This window comes from Hippocampus zosterae, chromosome 16 (genome assembly GCF_025434085.1).
Source record: "Hippocampus zosterae strain Florida chromosome 16, ASM2543408v3, whole genome shotgun sequence".
Classification (NCBI taxonomy): domain Eukaryota; kingdom Metazoa; phylum Chordata; class Actinopteri; order Syngnathiformes; family Syngnathidae; genus Hippocampus; species Hippocampus zosterae.
Window position 1 is genome coordinate 5,849,359 of NC_067466.1, and position 25,844 is coordinate 5,875,202.

Genomic DNA, 25,844 nt, shown 5'->3' on the forward strand with positions numbered 1-25,844 from the left:
AAATCATCTTTTATGGCGCGGTAAGTTTTTTGGGGGTGTCTTCCTCACACTTGTAAAAGCATTTTTTTTCATCACAAACACACTTTAAATTGGAGCATGTAATTACGTTGTGGGGGTGTCCCTCAACATACAATTTAGGGAAAAGGAACTCCATCACTTAGAAAAATTGACTTGACCTCAGATAAATCCTCCCTTCTATTTTTCTTTTTTTTTCACAATGTTTTTATTGTCATTAAAAACAACTCTACCCAATAACTATTTTTTTTAAAAATTATTATATAGCTATGTCTGTTTTGAACCAGGCGGCCCAGTAGTCCAGTGGTTAGCACGTCGGCTTCACAGTGCAGAGGTACCGGGTTCGATTCCAGCTCCGTCCTCCCTTTGTGGGGTTTGCATGTTCTCCCCGGGCCTGCGTGGGTTTTCTCCGGGTGCTCCGGTTTCCTCCCACATTCCAAAAACATGCATTGCAGGTTGATTGAACACTCTAAATTGTCCCTAGGTGTGAGTGTGAGTGTGAATAGTTGTTTGTTTCTGTGTGCCCTGCGATTGGCTGGCAACCGATTCAGGGTGTCCCCCGTCTACTGCCCGAAGACAGCTGGGATAGGCTCCAGCATCCCCCGCAACCCTAGTGAGGATCAAACGGCTCGGAAGATGAATGAATGAATGTTTTGAACCAGTTAGTTTAGCAGCTAACGGCTATCTTGTACGCTTGAGCCAAAAATTTGCATAACGTTAGCAGTGAATTGCAACACTGTTTGGTCTCCAAAATAGTTCAAGTAAGATAACATTGACGTGAAATTAGTAGTCCAATTTTACACTCTTTAATCGCAAAGGATGGATTCAGGATGTCATGGTGGTCGACTGGTTAGCACGTCACTGTGCAGCAGTGCTCGGTTCAACTCCAGCTGCGGCCTTTCTGTGTGGAGTTTGCATGTTCTCCCTGTGCCTGCGTGGGTTTTCTCCAGGTACTCTGGTTTCCTCCCACATTCCAAAAACATGCACTGTAGGTTAATTGAACACTCTAAATTGTGCCTAGGGGTGATTGTGAGCGCACATGGTTGATCGTCTGTCTATGTGTTCAAATTCATGGGTTGAGCATTCCGAAGTGACGTTGTGCAGCCAAAAATTTGACCTTCGTAGGACGCAGCCAATGAATTTGGACACAGCCATCGAGAGATAACCAGAGGCACATTGTTATTTTTAGCAAAGAAATAAGAATTTGGGGGATGTTTTCCATAATGCCACAAGGTATGTGAATGCCAAAGTCAATACCGTGTGGCGTTTTGGAAATTAATGCAGAACAGAAAAATAAACATTTGAAAAACTAAGCCAATAAAAATAAGGAATCCACAATGTTTAATGTTTTCAAACCCACTGGTATAATGTATAATGTGTACGCGATTTTTGAATGTATTTGCATAACATTGACCAAATATTTTTTTTTAAATAGCTTACCCGTGGCATTATGGAGAAAAAAAATGCTATGTTTGTAGTAGCATTTAGCCAACAAGTACCCTTGAGCATTTTTAAATACTTTTGAATGTATTTGCTAGTCAAAAATGCTGAGTCCACATTGGCAACTCCACGGTTGGGTAATTTATGAATTTCTTTCAAGTGCAATGGCGTTTTGACGATGTCCCAATTTAAGTGTGGAGAATGGAATGTTCAAAGGGGAATAACAACAAAATCATTTAATTAAACTTCACCGTGGGGTTTGTGGGGCTGTTCCCAAGGAGTGTGGGGCCCACCTATTAAAAATGTTTGTGTTGCCTGTAATTCACCAAGCAGACATGTTGTGGATTCTGGGGTGAGATTAATGGGGAACCAGCTGAGTAGGCATAGCCATGAAGGCTTGCAGAGCTTTTTCTTTCAGTTTGGCAACACCTCCTACTGTATATGGAAACAGCTCATGCCGAACAGGTAGAGATGAGTCAGGTCTTGCCAGAGATCTATTCCAAGCAGTCAGAGATTAACCCGTAGCACTGGATAATTACGTCAGATCCCTCTAATCCCAAACATTGTACAGGCACCAGTTACGGCCACTTCACTAGCGGAGTTGTCTGCGGGAATCCAGTATTTTCGCGATAAAGCTGTAGTAGACAATTAAAGTCATATAATACCATACCACTTGTCCCTTTTTAAGGTCCTAGGAAAACTACAGTGTGTCACAGCAGAGCTGTGGTTGCCAACCTATTGTGAGGGACCATTCAGGGTCACATTGACACCAATGGACAGTTAAGAGCAGGGGTCTCAAACTCAGTTCCTTGAGGGCCGCTGTCCTGCATGTTTTCCAAGTCTCCTTGTTGCAACACACCTGATTCAAATGAACAGGTTCAATGTCAGGCTTTTGCAGAGCTTGCTGATGATCTGATCATTTGAATCAGCTGTGTTGCAACAGGGAGACTTGGAAAACATCCAGGACAGCGGGCCTTCGGGAACTGAGTTTGAGACCACTGGTTTAGAGACAATTAACCTATCGTGCATGTTTTGGATGATGATGATAATAATAATCATGAATAATAATCATTCTCATCATAATACTACTTAATGATTGCGTACTACCTGCAGCACAAATGATTTTGGTGATTAAGATGAACTGTACTTATATTTGTAAAGAAATTTAAATGAATTAAAATTTGTTAATCCTGCAAACTTTACTCAATTCAAACGTTGCTTTTAGTGGGTCTCTAGTGGCAGTTCGACATGCTGAGATAGTCCAAGTAATATTAATTTAGCCAACAGAGGGCGCTTGAGCCTTGTGTACTTGAAAATATTACCGGCACCATTAAACTAAAACACATTTTAAAAAGTACAACTATCCAAGTAATTAAATGAAATTCATCGTGTGCTTCCATCTTAATCAATCCAGGAATATAAAACCATCAATTGAAAATAAAGAGACTTCGAACAATTGCCTTTTTTGTCTGTTGCTCTGTCATGAATAAAAGTCGCTTTCAGTTACGGATCTTGTCCTTTGCCCTCTGACCACTTGTGTGATTTAAAAAAAAAAGCGAGCTATAACTGCGGCACTGAAACATGATGTGTATGCCAACCTCATACTAGTTGAAGTAAACATGAATATTTTGTTCAATGGTCAAGCTTGTTTTCTCCCCAGTAGAACCTTACGAGGGCCAAACAAAGAAGCAGTGTCAAAAAAGGTGGCTGCACTGAAGGCCTGGCAAAGTATTTCCAGCGAGAGGTGATCTGGCAGCATAATTACTTATATCATGGTAAGAATATCATTAAACTATTTAAGAACACATTTAGTCCTCTTTACCTACTGTGCAACTCCACACGAATGAATAAGCTCTACAGAACAGTAGCGGTCTACCAGACACACATCCGCTTCTTCTCTAACTTCCTGCATATCCTGCTTGAAAAACCCAGAGCAAGTCCCGTTGATGGGGGATGGGTACAGATTACATCAGGACAGAGAGGGAGTCATATACGTGGGAAATATGCAACAAGAATGTTCACTTCCCATATTTCCTATCCCCAGATGAACCAGCTGGGAGGATACGGCGCAGAATGAGCAACTTTGTGTACTTTGCAGAGATGAATGAATACATACAAATGGATATTGTTGGACCTAATGATGTGACTGCTAATAGCATAGTTTTTAAAAGTAAAACTGCTCGTGCTATTTGTTATAAGCACATCAGCATACCACAAACACATACACATACACTTCTTTTTGCACCATAATATAATAACATGGGCGGCCCGGTAGTCCAGTGGTTAGCACGTCGGCTTCACAGTGCAGAGGTACCGGGTTCGATTCCAGCTCCGGCCTCCATGTGTGGAGTTTGCATGTTCTCCCCGGGCCTGCGTGGGTTTTCTCCGGGTGCTCCGGTTTCCTCCCACATTCCAAAAACATGCGTGGCAGGCTGATTGAACACTCTAAATTGTCCCTAGGTGTGGGTGTGAGTGCGAATGGTTGTTCGTCTCTGTGTGCCCTGCGATTGGCTGGCAACTGATCCAGGGTGTCCCCCGCCTACTGCCCGAAGACGGCTGGGATAGGCTCCAGCCCCCCCGCGACCCTAGTGAGGATTAAGCGGCTCCGAAAATGGATGGATGGAATATAATAACATAATGTTTGATATTTTATCTATTTTGTTCCCATACACTGTTGGAATTTTGTCCAAGACAGCCATAACTCTGATGTTGTGTATTGTGAAGCCATGAAAGTTGCTTCCCATCAGAAAATGAATTCATGAACTTCAGGGCTGGTCTCATATGATGCCAAAAAAAAAACATTCTCCTCTATCACTGCAGCAAGAAAACCCAACAGAAAACAACAACAACAACAAAAACAGACAAACAGTTAAAATCTGGAGTGAAATTTTAAGTAGACTCATCAGTCAATTTCAGGAGATTAGTTTCATTATAGGTCACAGGCTGTCTGAATATTCTTGCACTTCTGCAGTTTAGGGCTTTAAGGACCCGGCAGGGGGGAGGATTCTTCTCCCATTGCGCTTGGGGATATGGGCGGGACATTTTGGAAACCAGACTCCAGTGCAGAGATTTTTGTTCACTGAAAACTGAGCTAGAATCCCTCCAACTCTTTCACAAAAGTCTGCCCTTCCGGCATCAGAACAAAAACCCATACACCATTTAAAACAGTCCAAGTTGCATTTGGAAACAGATTTGGAACAAGCAGTGGAATTCTTCAAAAGGCCTAATAAGGTAAGACAGAATTATAAATAGAGGGGAGTACTGTGAGGAGTGTCTCACTCCTGATTATTGCCCAGGCATGTGAAAAGAGATCTCAAATTTAGATTTGGGATATGCACTGGTGGTGCCATTGTAATAAAAGAATTTGGCATACTTTTAAAAAGTTTTTTTTTCACTAAAATGCCATCATCATTATTGTAAATCGAAAAGTATTGCGGTGTGGCAGCTAGTTAACAGTCATCACCACTGCCTTGTAATCAAACAGAACATGAAAAAATATGACTCATAACTTCCTTTCTCTTATATCATGTATATCTGAACCTTACAGAAATAATCATTCACGTTCTCAGCCAATCAGATTTTCTTATAAAATCTGACAGAGTTTTGGCGAAAATACTCCCATCTGCTGTCTACGTGGCTGTTATGTAATACTTGCCTTGAGAGATCTTTGAATGGCATGCGTAACCCAGTATCCTAGATATTATTTTTGGGAATATATATTGTATAACAGAAGGAAAACTTGCATTCTCTAGAGCACAGGATTTGGAGCAGCTCCGAATTGTGCCATTTAAAATGTATCCATTTCCTGCATGTTCTCGAGTTATCATTAAGTTATCATTAATTCAATATAGTGCATTCACTAAAATATGATTTTTTTTACATACAATGGATTACAATAGAATTTTTATTGTTGTTAGTCTTATTTTTTTGTGATTGTAACTTTTTTCTTTCTTTTTTTTTTTATGATTCTTACATTCAAGAGAATGCGCGTGGGTGGATTAACAGGCCAACTATGACAAGACTGTGGTGGGGGGAATAAAAAAAGACCCATTGCGTCTTTTTTTTTTAATAACCTTGACTGTCATTCACTTGGCAGCTGTAACTTAGATCAAAGAATATTCCAAAGTAAGCAGAAAAAAAATCCAGGCAAACCATTTCACCTTTAATGAACAATTTACTGTGATAACAATGCGTGATTTTTGTCTTCGTCATGTCATCTTTTAGGTTATCACTAAATATATTCTTCACCATGTGGCAAAACGTGGTCGCTCTGGCCCTCCTGGCTACGGCAGCATCAGCTGCCACGGCTGCTTCTGCTGACAAAGTGCTGAGTCAACACGCCACCACGCTGGCTGACAACAGTGCCAACTTGGCTCTCAGTCTTTACCAAGACATGGTGAAGGAGAAGAATATAGAAAATATCCTTATTTCTCCTGTGGTGGTGGCTTCCTCACTGGGTCTCGTGGCTCTTGGGGGAAAAGCCACGACGGCATCTCAGGTCAAAACTGTTCTGAATGCGGCCAAAGTGCCAGACGAGCAGCTGCATTCTGGCTTGGCTGAACTCCTGACTGAGGTGAGCGACCCCAAGACGCGTAACGTCACCTGGAAGATAAGCAACCGCCTGTATGGACCCAGCACTGTCAACTTTGTGGACGCCTTTGTGAAGAGCAGCAAAAAGCTTTACAATTTCGACCAATCCAAAATGAATTTCAAAGATAAGAAAAGTTCTCTCAATGCCATCAATGAATGGGCTGCGAAATCCACTGATGGTAAAGTCCCTGAGGTCGTAAAGGATATCGAAAAGACTGATGGAGCCATGATAATCAACGCTATGTTTTTCAAACGTAAGTATGAATATTGCCTATAAAGTATCAGCCATCTATCTTCCATACCACTTTCAAACTTCGTGCCTCCCGTGAACGCTTTGAAGGCACCAAAGAGTCTGAAAGGGCTAAGGTCTAGGCTGCAAGAGGGTCTTTATTATGTCTTTCTTGACCTGCCTCAGCAGTTCACAGTCGTTGGCACAAAGTTTGAAAGTGACTGGCTGAGACATCAGTCCAAAGATTTTTACGCTGAGGGAATATGGAAGCTTGTGCACAGATGTGGGAAAGAAATGTGTCAGTGCTGGGAGAAAAAAAATAAAACAAAGTTTCTCTTTGCATTAGAAGTCCTAATACCAAGAAAATTCACCTTATTTATTGACTGACCCTCATATATATATATTTTTTTTCTTTTTTTTCACAGCACACTGGGATGAGGAGTTCCATCACAAGATGGTTGACAACCGTGGATTCATGGCCTCCCACAGCTACACTGTCTCGATAGAGATGATGCACCGCACAGGTAGGTTGGCATTTGCAAGTGGTGTAGAATTGCAAAAAAATGCATAACGCATAAACATAAATGAATGATTATGATTCAGTTACCGGTGTGGTCTGTAACATGTCAGAAACTATGCAAACACTTTGAACGATGTTTTCCAAAATAAAAGCAGATGTTTGAAAATGTTTTGTCTTGATTCCACACAAAGATGATGATTGGAGGACGACAGGAAATATTTACTGTTGAGAGGCCAAAATTAGAAGAATTCAAATTCAACAGTCTCCAAACGATTCCCAAGAGCAATGATCGATTGGCTGTTGATTAATCGAGTAAGCGTTGCACGTCTGAAATACTAGAAACTGTTCCTGCACCAGATCACATTGAATTAACGTCATATTTAAAAGTGTCGTATAACCAAATTGTGTGCCGAATGGAGGATATTTATACTTGACCAATTTGCTTTCTTAGGTTTATATGACTTCTATGACGACGCAACCAATAAGCTGTCAATTCTGGGCATGCCATTGGCTCATAAGAAGTCTAGTTTGGTCTTCATCATGCCCCATCAGGTGGAAAATTTGGACAGAGTTGAGAAGGTGTTGAACAAGAAACAGCTGGATATTTGGCTAAGTAAGCTACAGCAGACAGCGGTGGCTTTGTCTCTGCCCAAAGTCAGCATGGAAGTCAGCCACAACTTGCAGGTAAGAGTCAACTTCAAAACTACAATGGAAATATTTCACCTTTCACGATCTGTCCATTCGTCCTTAGAAACATCTTGAGAAGTTAGGCCTGACAGAGGCGGGGAACAAATCCAAAGCGGACCTGTCCAACATGTCTGGGAAAAAAGACCTCTACTTGGCCAATGTCTTCCATGCGGCGACGATTGAGCTGTCCACAGAAGGAAATGAGATGAACACGACCATATTTAGCAGTGACGAGCTCAAGTCGCCCAAACTGTTCTACGTCGACCATCCTTTCATCTTCTTGGTGAAGGACCAGAAGACAAACTCCATCCTATTTATTGGCAGGATGGTCAGGCCAAAGGGTGAAAAGATGAGAGATGAATTATAACCACATCCTCACCTTTTGTGTGTGTGTGTGTGTGTGTGGGTGTGTGTGTGCATGACTGAGGGAGAGAGTGTGTGTGAGAGAGAATATGTTCGTTAGTTATATAAGTGCATTCCTGTCACACACTGATACCATTCCACAAGCATCTGAATAGTTAATGTGTCTTAGTTCACAGCATTCATTCAGGCTGTAGCATTTGGTTTAATGCTGTAAAATGACAAACTACTTGAATCGAATAAGCACAGGGAAAGGCTGTGTCACTGTGCCAGCCTGATATGGTTCTTGATGTGGTTGTCAATGTTGTTGGTTTTAACCACTTATGAAAAGGGTATCGTGTGCAGGATGACTGCTCTTACTTCTGCCCCTCCTATTCAATTTGATTTGGTAAACATTGGTTTGATAAGAGATATCCCTGCCAAATACAATTTGAATTTTAAAAAAAGATAATGAAGTGTTCCGTCGTTTTTTCGTGACTTTCCAAGTTCAAGTTCAAGTCAATTTTATTGTCAAATGTGCTGCATGTGCAACATACAGCACAGGTGAAATTACTTTCCTTTTAACCGCAGGAGGGAGAGGAGCCACTGCAGGTGCCCGCGCCGCCATTAAAATAACATAAAATGACAAAATACTACAACACAACACATAAAACACGGACTTCAATGAACAGGAATGGGAAGAAAAAAAATAACCAAAAGGTATCGTAGATATTTGGTTCAGTTTGTCCTCGGTGCTAATGTATCCAAGGTTGCTGTGTTTGTAGTGGCAGTTTAGCCTTGGGCACGTTTGTGGAATGCAGGTTTTCACGGGAATTTGAATAAGACCATGGAAAACCAGAGAGGTGTTTCTACTTTCTAATTAAGACATTTTTCCATACAGAATATGCTTAACATAAAAAGAGTAGAGTTCTGTAACTTCATGAACACAACACCTTTGTGAGGGGTAACCAGGGGTGGGTAGCTGTGCATGGATCATTTGTTCTCATGCAATAAGATTCACACATAACCAGAACAATCTTCATCATACTCATCACAATTAAACAGGAACATATCGAAGTTAAAGGCAGTATTTTGCTGAGCGCTGAGGTGGCCAGAAATTGACAAGGGGTGGCGAAGGGCCACCCCTGGCCACCATGTAGCTCTGCCCCTGAGTGCTGGAGTTAGAACTCCTGATGTCACTCACTTGAGGTCATAGCAGGGCATACGCAGAGACAAACAAGCATCCACACCCACACCCACACCCACACTGCCACTGAGTAGGAACCGATCCCACCCTGTCCGCACACAAGTCAGGCAAGTGTACCATTAGCGGCTAATATTAAGATATCCTTTATTTGTCCCACACTGGGGAAATTTACATCATATATGTATCATATCATACATGTCTGTGACCCTTGTGAGGATAAGCGGAGTAGAAAATGGATCGCTGGATGGATAATATAATACAACATAATATAAGACAATGTTGCAATGGTGAAGCCACGCACTTCCCAGTATCCTTGAAAATACTTTTATGTTGAATTAAAGCTGCTCTTTGTTTACTTTGTTAAAGGTGGGTATGTTATGCCTTTGAGATGGAAGAACAAAGGAATATTACAGATGACTGATTAGCTTCAGGAATAAGAATAATATTTTTCTGCCCTTTCAACACTGCTGCAGTGGCGTAGAACAGGGATCAGTACCAGAAGAAGGCAAAACAAGCTCGGCAAGAGAAATAAAATACAGTTGTATTTTGTTTCCTGACTTGTGATAAATAAACATATGCCAAGACATTAGCTAAAGGCTCGTTTTCCGTTTTTAATAAGCAATTTTAATGAAAAACGGGCGATAGCGCGCTATAGTTCAGTGGATGTTGCAATACTGCCTCCTCGCGGACGGAAGAGGAATGACGTTTCGAGACGTGACTGTTTTATGACTGATTATCTTGAAAGTATCTGATATATGTGTTGATCTGGGGGGGGGGGGTAATGGAAAATCACAAACATATTTAAGGATCTGAAAAAAAACACGTGAAACTCGTGGATGTATTTGTGTGAATAATTGTGACGTCGACGTAATACACTTAAAATGACACCAGAGGGTATCCAAGACATCAAACAGTGATAGGATATCGTCACAGACAACAAACGGCGCACGTTTGCATGTGCCCCTCATCACTCGCGAGTAGGGCGCCTCTAGCTGCTATAGGCCGCGTACGGGCACCGGGGATGGGACTACAAATCCGTTAGTGGCCACACAACCTCCTCCGCTTCCATCATGGCTCCCTCGTTGGACAGGCAGGGATACTGGGGGCGGCCCACCTCCACGCTCGACTGGTGTGAAGAGAATTATGTCGTCTCCTACTACATCGCGGAATTCTGTGAGTACAGTAACAGTTAAACGAACGACGTAAAAGAAAATGGTTGAAGCGAGGGGGGCTGGAATGGCACTCCCCCACATGAAACTACGACGTCAACATTACGCGGAGTTGTGTTTTGTTGGTCATTGATTCGTTTTTAAGAAACGCGACTTAAGCTTGATATTCACTCGATATAATAGCAGAGTCGGCGTCGGAACATGAGTCCGTCCCACGCGGAAACATGTTCTGCTTCTATTTGTTCCCCATAATAGCTCCAATGCACAATGGAATGAGGTGCATTCATGCTGTGTGTCATTAAAGGATATCTTATGTCTTATGTCTTATTCCAACAGACTTCTCATTTCAGCTCGGAAACGTGCACACATTCTACGACCGTGACACTGAAAAGTAACAAAACCCTCCCGCAAAAAAAACAAAAAAATAAAAATAAAAAACAGGTTTGTCAAGAAAAAATAGCTTGAACACGTAGACGCGCAAGATTTACACTGCGCTTGATGTTCTCATTGATAACAACCCATTCTTATTATGTATACTCTTTGTTTACAACCACTGGTCACTTTATTTGATAGACTTGTTTATCATTGTTAGCTCCTAAGTGCAGAGCTGTAAAACTGTCTCACCTTACAACTACAATAATACATTAATACATCACCACCCCCATCTTTATTCAACTGTGCTGGTGATCAGGTACGTTTAGTCATACAAATAGTAGTACCCGAAAAGAATGGATTTAAAAAAACAACGGTCTGACTAGCTCATTTAAACCAGACTGACAGTCGGAGCTTTTGTTTGTACCGATGACACAGGGCGTTTTGGCATTGTAACGGTCACTCAGGTAACAATGACTGCCTGTTATGCAACATTATTTCAAGGGTTTGTGGGGGTAAAGACTATTGTTGAAATCACGGTCTTGATCTATTATGTTTGTGCTCTTGCCGCATTGTTCATTGTAAAGTACAATGATTTTACACAGATTATAAATCCATTTATAGTCGGCGATCAAAGTCTAATCATGATCAGCTACTCCCATCAGGCGCCTGCAGTTGAATAGAAAGCGCGTTGGTTGAAAAAAATACCGGGTAAACTGTTCTGGTTTTCAAACTGATAAGGTCTTGCACGTGTTTACACATAACCGCACCCAGGCAGAACACTGCTGATTACTCCTGAGAGCTCCACTGCATGGAGTCATGTAGTAATAAACCAATTAATTAATATAGCTAAAAATAGTGTTACACCTCTTAGTTTCCCCTTGAATATTATTTTATTTAGCACACAAAGACATTTGCTACAGTACGCTTTTAACTTTGTTGGAACAGTGTTGTTGGATCTTAAGACGATCAAACATTTTTCTTTCATTTTTAGTGGACAAAAAAAACAAACAACAGTGTTGCTTGTTAGCAGGACATGTGATTGCAATTCAAAATCCTTCTTACGGTACTTCACAAATTATATACATTATCATTGAAAAATCCACCCAATCTTTAGCGCCTTTAGAGGGTCATTGTTAAAAATTAGATCTTCACATTGGGCCATATACTGACTATATACACGCACACACACATATATATATAATTATTATTATTATTATGCTGATCGAAGAGGTGAAGATTTGCCTTTATATTTATTGGATGAAAATATCAGCGCTAAGCATGCAAGTCAAGGCGTTTCAAAAAGGTCTTCCATAGACAGTGCACAACAAATTTATGATACCGCCTGTCATAAAAATGAGGTGAGATAGTGCAGAGTGCACTCGTTCAATGTCTATGAGCTCTCGCAATTTTGGGGAGGAATGAGGGATTTCAACCTTAATTCACCTGTTTATACCCACATTTGATCTCAATGATTTTCCAAGAGGTCCGTAATAAATCCAGGATGACTACAATTTACTTCAACTTGCTGTTCAGGAATATCAATTGTAAGCTTGACAGCTCAATTGGTCTTGTAAAACGTTCATTTCAAAATCACTCATAGCAATAATAATTATTTCAACATTAAAATTATAATTTCACTTAATATAGTGTAGCTATTACAGAAACATATTTGATAATCAGTAATGTGGCATAAACCGTACTTTGGGCAAGGGTCTAATAAATTAGCATTGTTGTTAACCTTTTCAATTACAGCGGTTACGACAGTGGACAGCTTATTATGTTATCAGGTTGCATGGTGCATGAAAGGGTTAATCATAAAAATGACAATAACTTAACTGATCATTATGTAATTATTGTAAAACACGTCCATGAGTTGGCAAAGAGAGAAAATCTAAAACAATCAATGTTTCCTTGTGCAGCGATTGGTTTTCAGCAATAAGATTCCAAGGTTTTCTCTGGCGGTGTCATAACTCGGAAGAGTCGGCTTGCCATTGCCACATCCTTGACCTCTCACAATCTTCAGGCTGAGCAATAACAGGCGTAGCGCTAGTCTCTTCTCACTGCGATGCTTTGTCTACGCAGGGAACACCGTCAGCAACCTGATTATGATTCTTCCCCCCATTTGTGGGGTCATCCAGACATTTCGTGACGGCCTAGAGTTCTGCTACATCCTCTCTTTCCTCGGGCTCGCAGGTCAGCCTTTTTACAGGTCACACCAAACATATTCATTACATCGAGTTCCTTTTTCCTAAATCACTGATTCTGTATTACAACAGCCGTCAGTGTCACAGCAGTAAAAACATGCTGAAGTTATTCTAACATTTTCATAAAGACTTGAGTGACATTTTTGTGCATGTGTGTGTTACTCAGCTGTCGGTGTTGGTTCCTGGTGCTTCCACATGACACTGCTCTATGAGATGCAGGTATGCTGAATCACAGTGAAAAAAAATGAAACAGTTCACTTTAGTGATGTAGAAATGATGGTCGGGTGATAATGCTGACTATTTAAAAAATATGTGGCAATTCTTTATTCGTCCTCATTCACCGGTATGTTCGTAATTTGTTTTGACATGAATGTGAAGAAAAACGGTCGACAGATGACGTATCTTGAATTTGAGCGATACTGGTTCCAAAAAGAAAAAAGGTCGGACACCCCCGGTTTCAATCAAGAAGCTGTTTATTTTTGAATGAACGTGTCTGCTTATGTTTGTTCTTTTTAGTTTTTTATGGACTTTACGATGGATTCTGCCATTTTGACCAGAATTAATTACAAAGCAATGAACTTGAATTGACACGTTCTTGAGTTTCAAAGGAGTCTAGGTTACCCGAGAGAGCTTTAATTTTGAAAACCCAGTGAAAATAAAGTTGCACACGAGTATAAGAGTATTAAAAAAAAACACACGTTGCTCTCAAAGTGGGCCAAGTCACCTGACCAGATGAAGCCTATCGATAACCGTGTATTTTTTTAACCGTTTCACCCCAAGTATATAGACATACACAGTCTCGCCTCGACTTTCAAAGTCCCCAACTTCAGAGTTTTTCGAGATCATAGTCTTCACTGCACTGTTATTTTTGCTTTAACTCGAGTTGCAAGACCCTACACTGCACCAGTAAAGTGGAAAAAAAAGGGGGGGGACGGGAAAAAAGTGAAACCTTGGTTCACTAACAAATTTGTTGACAAATTATTTGTACAGACAAATATTACTTGGTTTATGTTTCCTGACCTCCATGCAGAATGCTGCTCAGTTGAGCTATGTCTGACACAGCGAAAACATAATTTGTGCGTTATATATTTCAGGTAGTGGTGCCTTGACTGCAAAACAAGTATTAGAGTAACTGAACATAACTTCTTGTACCGCCCTGAACTACACAAACTAGTTCGTTGTACGTCATTCATAATCTTGCAATATGTCACAAAGCGAGGAGCCGCTGTATGTATTCGTCAGCGTTCATTCCGAGTAGTGCCCAAGTAGGATTTAAGAAATGCCAGTGAATGAGGACACATTGTAGCCGAATGCATTCATGTTTGGAAAAAAAATCAACATTGATGAAACAATACATGCTTTGTTGTCATTTGCAGCTGCTGGACGAGTTGCCAATGATTTACAGCACGTGTGTCTTTGTCTACTGTCTGTAAGTGGCTATGGCATTTGGATTTCAAGCCTTCAAAGATTCAGAAGACAGTCGATACTAAACACTTACGTCAAAGGCCTTTAGTTTAACCGGCGTCCTGATTCTCAAGAGAATACGCCTTTAAAATTTGCGCTCAAGACCTTGACATACTTTGCGATACAGCAAAGGATTATTGCCATTGTCGTTTTCACTTGATGAGCGGAACAAATTGTGTGTTGAATGGAGGTTCGGAATAAAAATACGACCATAAAGCGGAAATATACATCTCATTTTACTAAACACACCTGCATACAGGTACAAAAAAGGCAACAGGTGCCTGTGTTTCATTGAGCTGTTCTGTTTGGAAATGCTTTCATGTTTTCTACATTTGCACAGTTGCTTTGTGGATGAAATGTGAAATTACCTCGCTTAGTATATAGTGCCCTATACAATACTATTAGTAAGTGAAAGCGCTAGCTTGCCTGTACTGCATTCGACAGGAAAAATAATCAACCTTTGTTGGACTGAATAATATCAACATTCTATTTTTTTCAGTTGATGAAAGCAGGGAAATGTTTTTCGCCTATGCATGAAATACCGTAATGGAAAGTCTGTGTTCGACCCAAATTGCGTTCGTAAATAAACACAATAATTTTAATGCACTCTCAGCATAAATATAAACATGAACATGGATTTATTGATTCACCATGTTCTGTACCGTGTCAAGGTGAACATTAAAAACATTTTTTTTTTCAGATATGAGTGCTTCAAACAAAGGAAGAGCATAAGCTGGTTTCCCGTCACGTTATTGTTACTCTTCAGCATTACAGTCACTGTGGTGAGTATTCTTTCTGACTTTGTTGGTCATCATGTACATGCCACTTGTTGCGCATTCCACGTGATGTTTTTGATATTCTGAGAAGATTTTGTGTCGCAGGTCTACTTACAGTGGAAGGAACCGGTGTTTCACCAGGTAAGCTTGCGTTCCGCTCTGTGATCTTGCTTGTTGTTTGCTTTTGGGGCTCAGTGGGCCTTTTAGTTTGCTTGAGTAAACATTAGGTGTGCTGCATGTCACATGCAGGACCTGGGCCAGCGTCCTGATTGTACAAGAACTTTTCAAATGAATTGTACGTACTGAAAATAGAACCGGAGAGCCAGAAACAGCAGTCAGTGTGACAGAATTATGTTTGACATTTTTGACACCATGTTTTTGTGGTTCACTATCAAAAAAATCTCTTTTTTTCTCACAATGGTCCATTCTAAACATTCCAGTTGAGTTTGTTTGTGTGCTCCACAGCAGGCCTAAAGTACAGCATTTGAAAAATGCTAACTTTGCTGTGATTAATGTTTTCATTGAAATTCTTGAAGGCATTACTTTGCAGTATAGTGTAATATGGACAGTCAAGTCGTTTAAAATGAATACAAATGACCAAACATTTAACCATCAGATACTTTTCAGAATGGGTTGTCTTTTTCAGGTCATGTATGGTGCTTTAGTTGCTTGTCTCGTGATACGATCTGTCTTCATTGTTACATGGTAAGTTCGCCAAGAGAACCATTCACATTGGAAATCAGCGTTCATCAAAAATAACAACTTGACTTACTTTGTGTGCCTTTTTCTGATTTGTAGGGTTTATCCATGGTTACGGCCTTTGTGTTACACCTCTTTAGGTGTATTTCTCTTAGGCTTTCTCCTGTGGAACATTGACAATATCTTCTGTGACTCATTAAGGTGAGTTTTCGAAAAGAGATGAGCAATGCATTGTCACTCTAGGTGCTGTAAAGTTCGGACATTTTTCCTCACTTAATATTTACTCTGCACATTAACGTTACAAACGTGAAAGAAAATTTCATCATCTAATCGAAACAAAGAACGTTACGCTAATAATGCAAGGACACTAGAAGGTTGTGTGAGAGAGGTGATCCTTTTTCAACATTTTCCCGGATTACAAATCGCTCCGGGAGTATAAGTCGCACCAGCCATAAAGTGCAGAATATAATAGGGGGAGAAAAAAAAACCCATAAGTCGCACTGGAGTGTAAGTCGCATTTTTGGGGGAAATTTATTTGCTAACATAGATGTCATCTTGAAAGGCAATTTAAAATAAAAATAGAGAACAGGTTGAATAAGTGGACAAAATGCTAACGTCACATGACGCATAAACAATGAACTGAGAACGTGCCTGGAATGTTCACGTAACATCCATCCATACATACATACATCATCTACCGCTTATCCGGGGCCGGGTCGCGGGGGCAACAGCTTTAGCAGGGAAGCCCAGACTTCCCTCTCCCTAGCTCTCCCCAGGGGATCCCGAGTCGTTCCCAGGCAAGCTGGGTGACATAGTCTCTCCAGCGTGTCCTGGGTCTACCTTGGGGTCTCCACCCGGTGGGACATGACCGGAACACCTCACCATGGAGGCGCTCAGGAGGCATCCGAATCAGATGCCCAAGCCACCTCATCTGGCTCCTCTCGATGTGGAGGAGAAGCGGCTCTACTCTGAGCTCCTCCCGGATGACTGAGCTTCTCACCTTATCTCTAAGGGAGAGCCCTGACACCCTGCGGAGAAAACTCATTTCAGCCGCTTGTATCCGGGATCTCGTTCTTTCGGTCACGACCCATAGCTCGTGACCATAGGTGAGGGTTGGGACGTAGATCGACCGGTAAATTGAGAGCTTCGCCCTTTGGCTCAGCTCCTTCTTCACCACGACAGACCGATACAACGTCCGCATCACAGCAGACGCTGCACCGATCCGCCTGTCGATCTCCCGCTCCCTCCTACCCCCACTCGTGAACAAGACCCCAAGATACTTGAACTCCTCCACTTGGGGTAAGATCTCCTCCCCGACACGGAGGGGGCACTCCACCCTTTTCCGACTGAGGACCATGGTTTCAGATTTGGAGGTGCTGATTTTCATCCCAACCGCTTCACACTTGGCTGCGAAACGCTCCAGTGAGAGTTGGAGAGCCCCGTTTGAAGGAGCCAACAGCACCACATCATCTGCAAAAAGCAGGGATGCAATACTGAGGCCCCCAAAATGGACCCCCTCAACGCTTCGGCTGCGCCTAGAAATTCTGTCCATAAAGGTTATGAACAGAATCGGCGACAAAGGGCAGCCTTGGCGGAGTCCTACCCCCACTGGAAACGATTCCGACTTACTGCCGGCAATGCGAACCAAACTCTGACATCGGTGGTATAGTGACCGAACAGCCCGTATCAGGGGGTTCGGTACCCCATACCCACGAAGCACCCCCCACAGAACTCCCCGAGGGACACGGTCAAACGCCTTCTCCAAGTCCACAAAACACATGTAGACTGGTTGGGCGAATTCCCACATACCCTCAAGGACCCTGCTAAGGGTGTAGAGCTGGTCCACTGTTCCACGGCCGGGACGAAAACCACACTGCTCCTCCTCAATCTGAGGCTCGACTTCCTGACGGACCCTCCTCTCCAGCGCCCCTGAATAGACCTTACCAGGGAGGCTGAGGAGTGTGATCCCTCTGTAGTTGGAACACACCCTCCGGTCCCCCCTTTTAAAAAGAGGGACTACCACCCCGGTCTGCCAATCCAGAGGCACTCTCCCTGTTGACCACGCGATATTGCAGAGGCGTGTCAACCAGGACAGCCCCACAACATCCAGAGCCTTGGGGAACTCCGGGCGGATCTCATCCACCCCTGGGGCCTTGCCACCGAGGAGCTTTTTAACCACATCGGTGACTTCAACCACAGAGATAGGAGAGCCCACTTCAGAGTCCCCGGGCTCTGCTTCCTCCAAGGAAGACGTGTTGGTGGAGTTGAGGAGGTCTTCGAAGTACTCTGCCCACTAGTTCACAACGTCCCGAGTCGAAGTCAGCAGCGCCCCATCCCCACTGTACACAGTGTTAGTGGTGCACTGCTTCCCCCTCCTGAGACGTCGGATGGTGGACCAGAATTTCCTCGAAGCAGTCCGGAAGTCGGCTTCCATGGCCTCACCGAACTCTTCCCACGCTCTGGTTTTTGCCTCGGCGACCACCGAAGCCGCGGTCCGCTTGGCCAGTCGATACCCGTCGGCTGCCTCTGGGGTCCCACAGGCCATAAAGGCTCGATAGGACTCCTTCTTCAGCTTGACGGCATCCCTTACTGCTGGTGTCCACCAGCGAGTACGGGGATTGCCGCCACGACAGGCTCCAACCACGTTACGGCCACAACTCAGATTGGCCGCCTCAACAATAGAGGCACGGAACATGGTCCACTCGGGCTCAATGTCCCCCGCCTCCCCCGGAACATGGGAAAAGCTCTGTCGGAGGTGGGAGTTGAAACTCCTTCTGACAGGGGATTCCGCCAGACGCTCCCAACAAACCCTCACGATACGTTTGGGTCTGCCAGGACGGACCGGCATCTTCCCCCACCATCGGAGCCTACTCACCACCAGGTGGTGATCAGTTGACAGCTCCGCCCCTCTCTTCACCCGAGTGTCCAGAACATGCGGCCGCAAATCCGATGATACAACTACAAAGTCGATCATCGAACTGCGCCCTAGGGTGTCCTGGTGCCAAGTGCACATATGGACACCCTTATGTTTGAACAAGGTGTTCGCTATGGACAATCCGTGACGAGCACAGAAGTCCAATAACAAAACACCACTCGGGTTCTGATCGGGGGTGGGGGGGGCCGTTCCTCCCAATCACGCCCCTCCAGGTATCACTGTCATTGCCCACGTGAGCATTGAAGTCCCCCAGCAAAACAAGGGAGTCCCCAGCAGGAGTACTCTCCAGCACACCCTCCAAGGACTCCAAAAAGGGTGGGTATGCTGAGCTGCTGTTTGGTGCATATGCACAAACAACAGTCAGGACCCGTCCACCCACCCGAAGGCGGAGGGAGGAAACCCTCTCGTCTACCGGTGTGAACCCCAAAGTACAGGCACTGAGCCGGGGGGCAATGAGTATGCCCACACCTGTTCTGCGCCTCTCACCGTGAGCAACTCCAGAGTGAAAGAGAGTCCAACCCCTCTCGAGAGAACTGGTACCAGAACCCAGGCTGTGTGTGGAGGCAAGTCCGACTATATCCAGTCGGAAATTCTCTGCCTCACACACCAGCTCGGGCTCCTTCCCTGCCAGAGAGTCCCAAGAGCCAGCTTCTGCAGCCAAGGATCGGACTGCCAGGGTCCCCCGCCTTTGGCTGCCGCCCAGCTCACATTGCACCCGACCCCTTTGGCCCCCTCTCATGGGCTATGTTCACGTAACATATAAAGACTTATTCAGAAAACTAGAGATTAAAGAACATTCTTACCAAATCATTAGTGTCACTCCATCCAATGAAAAATGATCACTCCATGGTCACTCCATCCAATGAAATCTTCATCCTCCGTTTCACTTTAAAACAACTCCATCAACTCCAGGAAGTAGAAGATGTGGCGTTCCCTCTTCTTGCATCAGACTCGTCGTCGATTTATCAATACAGGCCAAGAGCGCCCTCTTGCAGTTTAAGGTGAAACTAACATGAAATTCTATAATAATGTGTTAATAATTTCACACATATGTCCCTCCAGAGAATAAGTCCCAGGCCAGACTATGGAAAAAACTGTGACTTACAGTCCGGAAAATATCGTAACACTGAAAGTAAAAATACATTTTTAACTAAAAATGTTTTGCATTCAGGAATGAATGAATGAATCTGGACTCGGGCCTTCCTGTGTGGAGTTTGCATGTTCTTCCCATGCAGGTACTCGGGTTTCCTCGCACATTCCAAAAACATGCATTGCGGGTTAATGGAACACACTAAATTGTCTCTAGGTAAGCGTGAGCACGGATGGTTGTTCGTCTGTGTTTGCCCTGCATTTGGCTGGCAACCACTTCAGGGTGTCCCCCGCCTACTACCCGAAGACAGTTGGGATAGGCTCCAGCACGCTCATGACCCTCGTGAGGATAAGCGGTTCAGATAACAGACGTATTGCGCATTTCCACCCAATAAAAAAGTTTGCACTTTACTGCATTTACCACTATCAAAAGTGTCATTTGCCATTCGTCGTGGCTTGTACATACATCATTGGTGGTTTTAACAGTCAGGTGGCAAATGTTTCTTTCGACTCCTGAAAATCATTACAAACCAGGAATTTGACGCTCACCCTGGAGAAAAATGAACAGTGAGACTTTGACTGTGCACCCCTCCTTTTCACCGGGGGAGCTCAGCTGTTGCTGTGGTTGCAAGCCCCAAATATCACTGGCACTTAGCATTCTGGAGAGAGCTTCACATGAACACAGACGTACTGTCTTTTCTCATTCATTCATCTTCCGAGCCACTTGATCCTCACTAGGGTCGCGGTGGGTGCTGGAGCCTATCCCAGCTGTCTTCGGGCAGTAGGCCCTGAATTGGTTGCCAGCCAATCGCAGGGCACATAGAAACGAACAACCATTCGCACTCACACTCACACCTAGGGACAATTTAGAGTGTTCAATCAGCCTGCCACGCATGTTCTTGGAATGTGGGAGGAAACCGGAGCACCCGGAGAAAACCCACGCAGGCCCGGGGAGAACATGGAAACTCCACACAGGGAGGCCGGAGCTGGAATCGAACCCGGTACCTCTGCACTGTCAGCTGACGGTGACAAAATCACATTGTCCGAGATGACAATTTCGATCCCAAAATGACATATCGTTCAGCCCCACACAGTATCATAAACTACCAGACGATGCCCAGTGGCATACATTGCGACAACTCTGCATTTCTAGTTTAATTTTAAATGCATGGTGTTTGTACAAACCAGATGACGGAATTGCGGTCGACTGCAACAATTTTTGACTATAACAGCCATGTGTGTCACATTTATCGTGTTCAGGGATGATGATGGTGTTGTTGCTTACTGTATTGTAGAGCCAGTAGAAAAAAACTGCCCCCTGGTGTTGGAGTGGTAACACAGTTCCATGCCTGGTGGCACATCTTCACAGGCTTGGGCTCGTACCTGCACATACTTCTCAGGTAAACACCTCAATCACTTTATCACTGTGATGAAACATGTTCAAGCACATTCACATGTTTTTCCGCTTATTTATTTCTTTTGCAGTTTGCAAATCAGAACAACCTACCTCAAGTACAGACCAAAAATAAAGGTATGTTGACTATTATTACCTTGACTACTCCATTTATATTATACTGCATTTCTAGTTTTGACAGCAAGGGAAAAAAGATTGAGCCATGATTAATTTCTGTATTTCACCTTAATTTAGTTTTTGTGTGGAGTTTGGCCCACCCTGCATGTTGAACCACAAAGGACAAGCTGAAATGAACGGACCAGTACTGAATAGATGGTGACCGTGAACTGAAGGACCAGGAAGTGCTCCCTTCTACTGCTGGGAGTTTGCACCCCTGGGGAACGACACCCAGGAAGTCCTCTGCTCTACACTGTAGAGAATTAAGTACAGTTTAGCACTGAGTTTTACTGGAAATTAATTGTTTTTTGTTTTAAAAATCTAATTTATTAGATTAGCTTTGCTGAAATATTTATGATCATGTTTTTTTTAATTCATGATACAGTAAATGCAAACATAAAACACTCAAATGACTCATAAAAGAATAAGGATAATCATGATTATTTATTGTTTTACATGGGAGAGTGTTAATTAACTGTTGTCACGTCATCTTTAATGTGGACCAATGTGATGATCATCGACTGTAGGTCTGGATTACAGAATCATCTCATTGACTCCTTCCGTTCACCCTGTAGCCTGATAACATGATAAAATGTCCACTGTAGTGACCTCTGTCCCTGAAAAGGGTAATATAGTAGTGTGACAGATTTTGACTTTCTTGAAACATGAAAGACTGGTGCTTTCAGAAAAAAAAATCATAAGAATTTCATTTTAATTGCGATAGTTGTTTTTTCAGTCAAAAGGGAATTAAGAGTTCATCTTGGTCTAGCTTGACCGTATCACGAATACATCAGTCCCGCAAAAGTTTCGAGACTAGAGTGCTAGCAAACATGTTTAAGAAGATATGATTAAATATCTATTTAAGGACCAATGGAATAAATGGAACATTTCAAAATTATTAGTTTTACCGTAGTTGCAGGGGTTTCCAAGCATTTTCAGCCAAGACATCAATGATTTCCCAGAACCTAAACTTTAACATACCATACATCCTGAATCATCCCATTGACATATGCTGAATCAAAAGGCTTTTTTTTTGACCCAGCAAATGTATCCTGCTACCTAAGTTTGGGAAAGTGCCATCGTGAATTAGGAAAACTACCTACAGTCAAGTATTAACCATATTTTCCATTTCGACTATAGGAAGTGGACGATTCATTTTGATTTTATTGTCTGTGTTGCTACTGTGAAAGTGAGCATATAAAGGAAATTCTAACCTGGGCCTTGAAGTAAATTGGTAATACTACAATACACAACATTTATTAAGGGGATGATGTGTTAGGTTTCTAGAGGCGGCACTAGTGTGAAGCAGCGTGCCACTGATTCGTGTTCACTGACTCGTATGATGAGCACACTTGCAAAGCTGAGCACAATGTAAGACACAGATTCAGTTTGTGCCTATATTCCTCACTGGGAGGCATCAACGTGTCATCGCCGTTCACTTCGAGCAAAGGAAAATTATAGCAAGTTGTACTGTATATGGTTGTTATATTGGGTGCCTTATTACGTGGGTGTGCAGGTTAACCCACACTGCCTTGTTTGTTCATTCGAATATTTTGTGTTCACATTTCCCTGGTCATTAAAAGAACATTTTGAGTTTGTACGTCACGGAGTGTGATGTGTTCTACTGCTGATGTTGATAGTATGTGACCAGAAAAACAATCTTTGCTTTCTCACATTTTGTGCCAGTATTTAATGTTGACAAATAAAAAAAGAGCATTTATGTCACTGATTATTGTTATGTGTGTTTGGACGGCACGGTCTCGACTGGCTAACACATCCGCCTCACAGTGAAGAGGTCTATGGTTCAATTCCAGGCTCCGGCCTTCCTGAGTGGAGTTTGCGTGTATGGGTTTTCTCCGGTAATCTGATTCCTCCCACATTCCAAAAACATGCATGGTAGGTTAATTGATGACAGAATTTTTATTAGGTATGATTGAGAGTGTGCATGGTTGTTTGTGTGCCCTGCATTTGTCTGGCAACCACTTCAGGGTATGCCCCGCCTACTGCCCGAAGGCACATGGGAAAAGCTCCAGCACACCCGCAACCCACGCGAGGGTAAGCATCTTGAATACTAGATTTAAGCAACAGTCCCCAAAGGCCGATCAGAACCACCGAAAAGTATCCATGTGGACCAGTATTGTGGGCGTCCAGCATGCCAAACAAGTGTCTCTTTGACCGTAAGCCATTGCACCATTCAGAATAGGGTCAAAAGGCAGGCATCTGTGGCACTGGAACAGGCACAGCAGGCGGCAGCAGCACTTAAACTAACATGATCCAAGGATGACCGCATCACTTGTACCACCTGAAGCAAATCAGAAGGCTACCATGTGAATTGTGCCACAGGAAAAGGATCACAAGGCGGCCGCGGGACTTCAGCTGCTACCAGAAGGAAGGAAGACAACAGCAAGACTTCAGCGACTGCCGGAACAGGGTCAATAAGGCAGGATGTGCGGTGCTGGAACAGGGCACCATGGTAGCAGGATGTGTGCTGCCAGAGAGCGGCTGGAGAAAATTTAGCGCCTGTGCCAGGTAGGAATAAGACATGGCGCAAAGTTTGTCAGGTTTTGCAGCCTATATTGCCATGCTATATCAAAGGCTTTGAAGAGCATCCACCACAGCAAGCCAGTTTTCTGTTCAGGTTATTCACTTCTGTGCAGAATGATCCAGCGCAACTCATCTGCAATGTCAATTTTTGGCTGGATCATTCCAAAATAACTGAATGGACATTATGTGCTATTAAAAGCGGTCTGAGCGCACATTGTTTCATTTCGACCGTTCGGAAACTGAGAGCATTGCTTAAATTTGTCATTCGGCTATTCATAGTGCACCAAAACTGTCGATAGGTACTAAACGCTCCACATATGAGGACACTGTGCGCCAGTGCTGGCTGCGTTCAGAAATTAATGAATCCGGAGCACAGTCGACTTCTCAGAACACACCTACTCTGTAGACTAGAGGAATGCACGGGCTTCAGAGTGAATTTACAAACGTGCTTCAGTAAAGAATTGCCCTGTAAAATAAATAAATAAATATTTTAAATAATTTATATAGGTGTAAATGTACAGATACATTTCATTCATTCATTCATCTTCCGTACCGCTTGATCCTCACTAGGGTCGCTGCAGCCCATCCCAGCCGTCTCCGGGCAGTAGGCGGGGGACACCCTGAATCGGTTGCCAGCCAATCACAGGGCACACATAGACAAACAACCATCCACGCTCACACTCACACCCAGGGACAATTTAGAGTGTTCAATCAGCCTGCCATGCATATTTTTGGAATGTGGGAGGAAACCGGAGCACCCGGAGAAAACCCACGCAGGCCCGGGGAGAACATGCAAACTCCACACAGGGAGGCCGGAGCTGGAATCGAACCAGGTACCTCTGCACTGTGAAGCCGACGTGCTAACCACTGGACTACCGGGCCGCCTCAGATACATTTATAAACTATAATAATATGAAAAGGTGTGTGTAGACAGTATAATTTTCTGACATTATTTCGACCTCACAACATTGAACTAGATACGGTATACTGTATTTTTTAAATACAATCGTATCATTATCATGTGTGAACAAACAGGGCACATATGCGTGCGTGAACTGTTTTGCTGGAATCATGACACATGACAACAGCCGGCAGGCCAGGGGTGCATAGAATGATCTCACAAGGTAGTGTGAAAACATGGAGTTTGGTGTCAATCTTGACTCACTCACACCGTTGACGTATTTATTCTATCCACATGACTGACGCAAGCGTTGAAACACGTCAGTGATTTTTTTGGGAGGCATGGACATTTCAGGCCTGAAAAATCAGACAATACCATCTTTAACATCTTTGACGTCTGCTGACTCATTCTGGGAATCCCAAACGGCAAATTGAGCAAGTTTTATATGCCACTCGACCGCTTCGGTTTCTGATGTAACGTTACGCATTACACATTTGGACATGTCGCCCATTTGTTCGAATTACCTCCTCTGCTTTTTGGTTGAATGGCACGCTATAAATGTTATAAATGACTGCAAATGAGACATGTATGGGTTATTTTATAAAGATAGCTAGCTGCTGATGCCTCGAATAGATTTATTTGGATAGCGCATGCATTTGTGGTGTATTCTGTCATTATATTTGATTTTTCCTAGCTAGAATATAGTTACCGGTATGTTATTTTGCGACTCCCCCCGCCCCCTAATTTCCACTCCTTCCCCCCAAGAAAGCTCTGTCAGATGTACAGCACTTTGGAACGGATCATTCAAGTACCCCCCCCGCGTATCTAAAATCCTGACGCCTGACACGTGGGACGTCATAATTGCATTACGTGATGTTGTACAGTTTAAACGTGTGTGTAGATGGACGTGTCACGGAAGACGTTTTATTTATGTGAAAGTTGATGTTATCGCCTACAAAACTGTGTCAAATCCGTCATCCCATCTGTGCGTGTTACGTGACTCGAAGTCACCTGAATTTGAGATGTGCAATAATTATATTTTTGTGCTCTTTGCGCATTGTTCATTGCAAAGTATGTGACAACATGGATCA

At 43.2% G+C, this 25,844-nt stretch overlaps 2 protein-coding genes and 1 long non-coding RNA gene across 3 annotated transcripts; all 3 read left to right on the forward strand.

Annotated features, from left to right (window-relative positions):
- The first annotated feature begins 4,489 nt into the window (after positions 1-4,489).
- On the forward strand, positions 4,490-8,068 carry serpinh1a (serpin peptidase inhibitor, clade H (heat shock protein 47), member 1a). The gene is made up of 5 exons (XM_052046272.1): positions 4,490-4,686; positions 5,680-6,299; positions 6,700-6,798; positions 7,246-7,478; positions 7,546-8,068. The coding sequence occupies exons 2-5, from the start codon at positions 5,705-5,707 to the stop codon at positions 7,846-7,848; spliced, it is 1,230 nt and encodes a 409-aa protein (XP_051902232.1). The 5' UTR covers positions 4,490-4,686; positions 5,680-5,704; the 3' UTR covers positions 7,849-8,068.
- A 1,877-nt stretch (positions 8,069-9,945) lies between these two features.
- Positions 9,946-23,038, forward strand: acer3 (alkaline ceramidase 3). Its single transcript, XM_052046293.1, has 11 exons — positions 9,946-10,200; positions 12,654-12,764; positions 12,942-12,994; positions 14,152-14,204; positions 14,940-15,021; positions 15,121-15,156; positions 15,662-15,720; positions 15,814-15,915; positions 21,034-21,138; positions 21,224-21,269; positions 21,387-23,038. Exons 1-11 carry the CDS (start codon positions 10,098-10,100, stop codon positions 21,438-21,440), a joined length of 804 nt encoding a protein of 267 aa, XP_051902253.1. The 5' UTR covers positions 9,946-10,097; the 3' UTR covers positions 21,441-23,038.
- On the forward strand, positions 13,004-14,088 carry LOC127587839 (uncharacterized). Its single transcript, XR_007958874.1, has 2 exons — positions 13,004-13,229; positions 13,950-14,088. It is a non-coding gene; the product is annotated as an uncharacterized LOC127587839 (long non-coding RNA).
- Positions 23,039-25,844: the final 2,806 nt, after the last annotated feature.

What these genes read in the sequence shown, in the direction of transcription:
- serpinh1a (XM_052046272.1), top strand. Translation starts at nt 5,705, where the DNA reads ATGTGGCAAAACGTGGTCGCTCTGGCCCTCCTGGCTACGGCAGCATCA. An exon ending in AGAGATGATGCACCGCACAG is followed by an intron (nt 6,799 to 7,245) that starts GTAGGTTGGCAT and finishes TTGCTTTCTTAG; the next exon opens with GTTTATATGACTTCTATGAC. An exon ending in AAGTCAGCCACAACTTGCAG is followed by an intron (nt 7,479 to 7,545) that starts GTAAGAGTCAAC and finishes ATTCGTCCTTAG; the next exon opens with AAACATCTTGAGAAGTTAGG.
- acer3 (XM_052046293.1), top strand. Translation starts at nt 10,098, where the DNA reads ATGGCTCCCTCGTTGGACAGGCAGGGATACTGGGGGCGGCCCACCTCC. An exon ending in CTCTTTCCTCGGGCTCGCAG is followed by an intron (nt 12,765 to 12,941) that starts GTCAGCCTTTTT and finishes TGTGTTACTCAG; the next exon opens with CTGTCGGTGTTGGTTCCTGG. An exon ending in TACCTGCACATACTTCTCAG is followed by an intron (nt 21,139 to 21,223) that starts GTAAACACCTCA and finishes TTTCTTTTGCAG; the next exon opens with TTTGCAAATCAGAACAACCT.